General features: G+C 36.0%; 1 protein-coding gene across 2 annotated transcripts; it reads right to left on the minus strand.

Moving 5' to 3' along the window:
• Positions 1–2,798: 2,798 nt before the first annotated feature.
• On the minus strand, positions 2,799–6,256 carry LOC125841734 (accelerated cell death 11-like). 2 transcript variants are annotated; one of them, XM_049520910.1, is made up of 5 exons: positions 6,102–6,256; positions 4,664–4,854; positions 4,091–4,263; positions 3,865–4,013; positions 2,799–3,098 (listed from the first exon to the last, which is right to left on the minus strand). In XM_049520910.1, exons 1-5 carry the CDS (start codon positions 6,118–6,120, stop codon positions 2,980–2,982), a joined length of 651 nt encoding a protein of 216 aa, XP_049376867.1. In that variant the 5' UTR covers positions 6,121–6,256; the 3' UTR covers positions 2,799–2,979. The 2 variants fall into 2 exon arrangements, with proteins under 2 accessions (XP_049376867.1, XP_049376868.1); XM_049520911.1 differs by having other exon boundaries at positions 4,664–4,891; positions 6,102–6,217.
• Between the last annotated feature and the right edge of the window lie 1,007 nt (positions 6,257–7,263).

The raw sequence follows: 7,263 nt of genomic DNA on the forward strand, positions 1-7,263 counted from the left end.
ATTGTAGCCTATCCATGAAGTGGAACAACATATCATCATCCGTGAGGGTAGTGAACTCCTGCACATATGTGCGTATGCTTCCCGTTTGCTTCAGCTCCCTAAATTTGTGCTTCGCCTCATAGATGACGTTATTAGGGAAGAAGGCTTTCTTGAACTTTTCCCGAAATTGCTCCGAGGTATTGATGGTGCTCGTCCCCTTCCCTATATCGGCCTCTTTGCGCCTCCACCATAGCATGGCCATCTATGAAAGATACAACATAGCGGTGTTGATCTTGCTCTCGTCGCTCTTTAGCCTGTTGCACTTGAAGTAATTCTCCAAATGTCATAGGAAGTTCTCCACCTCTTGCACGTCACAGACGCCTTTGAACATAGGTGGCTTGGGAGCCTCGACCTTGGCCTCCCTATCTCGGTCAAGCGACGATGATCCTCCAACTTCCATGCTTTCCTTGAGCGCTTTTATCTTGGCCTTCATGGTCTCAATCGTGCTCAACGCCTCCTTGAGCCGACACTCCAGTGAAGTGATAGCCTCATTCATCTCGAACTCGGCCCGCTGGCGTCCCTCCAACTCCTTATGGATGTTTTCGGTCTCCTTAAGAGTGAAGTCTTCAAGAGTTTTAAACTTGTCGTCGGCCACATTCATGCGCCGGCCTAATATCTCCACGGCCTACCTCGTTACTTCAACCCTTGCGATCCGCTCTTCTTCTACGGTGACGTCAATGGCCTCTTCGCCAAGTTCATCGTCACTAGCCTCGGTGGTCGAGGGTGGATGAGATGTTAGCGCCTCGCTCGGTGTGAGGTCGAGCAACATTTCCTCATGACTCTTTTGGTGCTTCTTTGCCTTGCGGGCTTTCTTTCCACCATCCAGACGGACATTAGTGGTGCTAGTGGAGTTCACGTCTCCTTCGGTTGCCATTTCCTTACTATCAAACCTCGCTGTGATACCACGTTGTCACGGACTTAGAGTTTCACTAAAGATCCGTGCGGCACTTGACAACTTGCTCGCAAATCTTTCACGATCTTGTAAGCTCAAGTAAGCCCTTTATGCTAAGATCGCTAAGAGAATGCACAGAAAGGACTTAGAAAGATTTGGAAAGTTTGGAAGAAGGCTTGTATTAAGCTTGGAAGATTGCTTTACACTTGCTTGGTTGCTTCAAGCTTGGGTGGTGCCTTGCAAATGAGGAGCACCTCTATTTATAGTAACTCCTAAGGGCCTAAGTGTAATTTAAAATTACTTACAAGTCCCTAACTTATTTACACAAAGGTCCCTCTCTAGAATTCTCTACACACTCTAGAGAATTCTAGGGCTTTCTTGAAAAGTCTAAGTTATTCTAGAGAATTCTAAGAAATTCTCTAGCCTTCTTGAATCATCTAAAAGGTTCTAGAGTTCTCCGCAAACCTCTCCACAACTCTAGACCCTTTCGCCCCTATCCGGACACAAAATTTAATTGTGATGTGGCGGGACGTGACACAAATCACCCCTTTCTTGTGTCTAATTTGGTGTCAACTTTATCATTTCAGCGCATTATATTGCACACCAAATAATATATGTAACTCAAGTATCGCGAACCAGGCAACGATAACAACCAATTTTGATGAACCCCCATATTACATCTTTAAAACTGGTATCGATCAGGTGCAGAAATGTTGGAAGTTGGAACTAAGGAAAGCAATTTGTTAATTTACACTTGATATTATTACAATAACAAATTAAGGGATGCAAGAAAAGGAGGAAAAGTTGTGAAAAAAGAAAAGAAAAAGACAATGCATTCAAAATTATGCACCTAACTGTTGTTGCATAATTTTTAACACCTAAATTTCAAAATGTTTCGAGACGCTTCAGTTGATTCTCCGGAATTACTTGGATTTCCTAATCAATATGATCATAATCAGAGAGGTTTGTTCTATATCCAAGCACCAAATCTCTTAGTCTTCGGGTGCTTCTTGAACTCCATTTTCATCTCTGTGATCACCGATCAGTTGCTCCAAACGTCTGCAATCTTCCAACCATAGTGTACTTGTAGATGACAGAGGAAATCACGATCGTGACACTTTGACTACTTCAAGCTAGGACCCTTCCATAGTCTAGCTAGTTATTTTCCAGTATATATCAATCTCTTCAGTTTACTTAATTGTATGTCCACCTTGACCTTCGACTGTGAGGCCTACCTTCAGATAAAAAAACAGGGTTTGTTTTGCATGAACTTCTTCAACATCTTTGAGTTAAATTGGCCATTTAATTTCCTACTTCATCAATTGGGCAATGTCAGCACACTTGTTTATATAAAGAGATTTCAAGCCCATGGTGGTACTGGTACGGTATTCTTGTAGAATATTGCTCAAATTCCCGCATAACCTTCTCTGCATTGTTAAGCCTAATCTTTATCTAACTAAAGCACTCTACATTTGTGTCAATTTCTCAAAATAATTTTTTACTACTCCTACTTATATGGCTTGAATTATCTTTTAAAAGATACATTATAGTTTGTACAGTAAAATAAACGCACACCGTTTTTATAATTAAAAAAAAAAAGACGTTTCTTGACTTATTTATTAATGGTGACCAAAAACAATAACTTAGAAGAACGAAACTTGGGCATAATGAGTCCTTACATGAAAATAAAAAAACGAACATCAAATTTTGGTTTGCTAGCGATACATGTGTTTTTTAGTCATATCTTCCTAATGTCTCTAAAAACATTAAGTAGGTTGTTTTTATTATCAAATAAAAAAGAATTATTAGAAGGAAGTAATCATAATAATGAATTAATAATCGTATCTCAAAATCTAGAGAAATAATCTCAAATAATATTTTTTTTACCAAATTTTAAAGCATATTATTACAACTTGACTTTAAATCACCAATAACATTGAGTTAATGTACATGTCCTTGCACGTTAGCTAGTAACCAGCGAACTAGCCATATATTTATTGAATTCATGCAAACATCATGATAACATATGAGTAGTAATTAGAGATGATTCAAATCATCCTAAGCAGTTCTTCACCAACTGTGGTAGAACGATACAACTGTTCAATGTGTTGGCAAACACAAGTTGATGCTGAGATGTATCTTTTCATCATTTCCCTCGCTGCGTTTTCTGAAAACATGTTATGCTAAGATAATTAGGTTTTATATTCAGTTGAAAGAATAATTTAAAGTTGGAGTAGAAAATCAAATTTATTTGGAATTTAATATTTTTGTTACTCATGTCTAAATAGGAATTTAGTCTATATAATATAGGAATACCAACGGAATTCAACTAGGTTATATATATACTATATATAAAAATAATCATTTTTTCCCTATTTATATAGTGTATAATTTCAATTGCTTAAGGCAGGGTGGAGTCAGATAAGGCAGAAAGGTTCATCTGAACCCCCTTTGCAGAAAATGATATTGTTGAATTCTGTTGACTTAGCTTATTCGCATGTATATTTTTCATATTTTGAAATTTAAACTCTTTAGTAAAAAATCTAGTTATTCCGCTATTGGCTTAAGACACATTAAAGTAGAAGGAAGCTGTACACAAACTATAAACATGCGCTTAGCTATTGGAAACAATATATATTTTGTGTAGTTGAGAAAGGCAATAACTAAGATAAAATTATCTGGTGATTGAAACTAGAATAGTTAGGATATTAAATCTTGTTTTTGTCCATTCAGATCATGAATAAAAATATTTAATTTATTTTCTTTGACCATCCTCCATGGTTTGATTGATTTTTTTTTTCTTTTGATGGGGAATGGAGGAGACATGTTTATTTACCTAACAAAAGATACCAATTTTTTATATAAATATATCAGAACAGTCATATAGTTTTATACTTTTAATGAAAGGGTAAAATAATATTGTACGTACTAACCATCATCATCATCGATCAATGTAAATAGGTCACTTTTGTCCATCATAAATTCCATGGCGTAATCGACAACTATCTTAGTCGTTTCCCCATGGTGTGCACCAAAAACCTCATCATAAGCTTTCTTAAATGGAGGAACAAGAGAATCTCCCCTGTCAAATTAATCATTAAAGGCGTTAATATATATGCTTAATTATATTTCAAACAAGTTGTGCTCAGCTATACATACTCTCTTGCAAGGATTTCCTGGAAAAAGACCCTTAGTAGATCTGCTGCGCGCTTCATCCTGAGAAGGAATCTTGTATGGCTACTGTTTTCTCTTGCCAGACCATTTGTAATTTCATAATCAAGCATAACCTCCACCGTATTGTAGTTCTGGTAAGCTTCTTCCATATCATTGGCCTATCACAATCCAAAATGAACGGGTAAAAGTGAACATAGAGAAGCGTTATATATCCAAATGTGGAAATTATATCCTCCCCTTTAATTTGAAGGTTAATTAAAGACATAATACATAAATATATGCATGCCCTTTAACTTGTCTTCAGCTGACATTTATGTCATCGAACTTAAAGGTGTATACAAGTAGACACTTACACTTTTATAAAATTGAACACATAGACACGCACGTCCTACGTAAGATGCCACATATGACACAAAATTGTCATGTAGGATAGATAAATGTGTCTGTATGTTCAATTTTATACAAGTTTAAGTGTCTACTTGTACCGCACCTTCAAAGTTCACAGACATAAATGTTAATTAAAAAGCACACTTATGTATTATGCCTTAATTAAAATACCTTATTTTTGACTTCGATGGCAGCTAACTTGAATGGAATCCCAAAGGAGGTTATAAACTGAGCTCCAAGGTGACAAGCACGAGCAAGCAACTGAAGATTTACAGTTGGGTTCTCCGATTGTATGGCACTCTCAACCTCTTCCATCACTTCCACCATGCCTCTCATTGGAGATCCTTGCCCAGCCATGGGAGCTGTTTGATGTTTGCAACAACTTACATTAATTGGTTTCTATATGTAACCAAGTAACTTATATAGTACTCATTGTGTTATTAATAGACCAAATAATAATGACAACACATAAATATATCCTTTTAACTTTGGCTTCAACTGATTTCTATGTCCTCCAATTTTAGATGTGCACAAGTTGACACTTAAACTTGTATAAAACTGAACAAATAGACACATCCGTTCTACGTGGCATAATACATGTAGGACACCACGTAAGATTGAAGTTACCAGACACTACTAATTTAGTTGCTGAGGCTGTGGCTATCAGAGAAGCTTTGCAACATTGCTGGGAGAAGGGCTATACAATTATTATTATAGAATCTCATTCTTTAGCATTAGTAAATATGCTAAATGGTGTTTGGGATATACCATGGAGTGTGGCTTTGGAAGTCAACTCTATTCATAGGCACAAGGATATGTTGTCAGTAAGAGTACAACACTCCTTAAGGGAGGGAAATACTCTTGCTGATTTTTTTGCTAACCTGATTTTTAGTTTTGCAGGTAACTATGAATTTACAAATTTTCAAGAGGTTCCAGTTGCAGGCAGAAAAATAATCAACATGGACAAGCAGAATATCCCAAATATGAGAATTAGACAGTCAAATGTTACAAGTTCCTAAAAACTGTGAGTTTATTATACAAGATTCAAGGTGAATTTTAAGTTAGATTAATACTATATGTCAGTTCCACTAGAGTCTGAAGTAACTTCGTTTGGTCAATATACCTATCATGCACCTGGTGAGAGCTTTGAGGTGTATCAAATGGTATAAAACCAGGACTAAGAAGGTAATGACATTCAAGTGTTTAGCTAACCTTAACTTACACCAGCTGATGTACAAATTGTAGAGGCTTTGCAAGTCCATTAAAGGGTTAGATATGAAATCTCAGTCCAATAACAATCATATCAGATATAATGCTACTGAGTAGACATACGGTTATGCAGCCTAAGGAGAGGATCGAAGATTCACAAGTTCTTCACTGCAACATTCATCAAAATCAGCGAAATTTTACTGAATTTAAGAACAGGTGGTGGTATTAATCCCTTGGTTGGATTCAACCCACTTATAATTAAATTTGAGTAAGGATTAACTGATTTTAGGATGAGAAGACACAAGATGATTTAAATGAGAGATTAATCCATAGATCTACTAGAAAAGGTCAGATCTAATCACAAAGTCAAAACATCAACTGATCAAGATCAGAAGCATACCTATTCCTTGACGCTGCATATGGCAGCTGAGAGCTGTAGAAGATCAGAAAGGGTACTGATGTAAGGCTGCAGGAGGAGTTGAAGATGATACCCACTTTCCTTGTGCCATCTTTTCCACTTTCCTATTTCTTATCTGTGAAGGCAATGAAGTGGGCTCATTTGGTTGCCCACATGTACTTTTATTTTTAATAAAATTTAAGACCCAATAGGTCTTTTGAGGGAAAAAAAAAGAAAGGACATAAAATTATCATGTAAGACGTCATATAAGACGAATGTGTCTATTTGTTCAATATAATGCAAATTTAAGTGTCTATTTGTACACATCCAAAGTTGGATCGGAGGACATAGATATCAACTATAATGAAGTTGAAGGACATGTTTATATATTATGTCAATAATAATTAACATTAAAATTAAATAGGACATAATTATCTTTAATTTTCATTGTCATATACAAACAAGAGGAGCACAATTACGACAAGTCAACTTGAAAATGCTTGCAATAAAGAACATATGACAAGTCAATTGAGGGACATTTTCTTATGGTAATAAACTAAAGTGCCACCAACATGACAAATTCAATAGATTCTTCAACTTACTCTTAGGGTGTGTTTGGTACGAAGGAAAACAAACATTTTTCGGAAAATGTTTTCCAATTTTTTCATGTTTGGTTGGGTTAAATGTTTTGGAAAATGTTTTCCAAATCAACTCATTTTCCTCAAATTTAAGGAAAATGACTTCCCTTCAAAATTTAAGGAAAACATTTTCCAAAACTTTCTTCCAACTTCAAATTACAATTATTTTTTTGTTTTAAAAATCAATTTATTTTGTCCCTACCCTGAAACCAGCCCCCTCCCCCCAAAACCACGCCCCAAAAAAATTATAATTTTAAAGCTTGTTTTACAATTCAATTTTTTTTACCCCACCCTCACCCCTACCCCTCATCCCTACCACGACCCCCTCCCAAAAAAATATTAAAAGTTGTTTTTAAAAGATATTTCTAATTTTAATTTTTTATTTTTTTACCCCCTACCCTCGCTCCCCCAATCATCACCCTATCACCCCCACCCCCTTCAAAAAGAAAAAAATTCAAGTTTGTTTTTGAAAAATATTTTCAACTTCAAATTTTTATTTTTTCATCCCGATCCTCGACCACCCACTC

The sequence above is a fragment of the Solanum stenotomum genome, chromosome 10 (genome assembly GCF_019186545.1).
Source record: "Solanum stenotomum isolate F172 chromosome 10, ASM1918654v1, whole genome shotgun sequence".
Classification (NCBI taxonomy): Eukaryota; Viridiplantae; Streptophyta; class Magnoliopsida; order Solanales; family Solanaceae; genus Solanum; species Solanum stenotomum.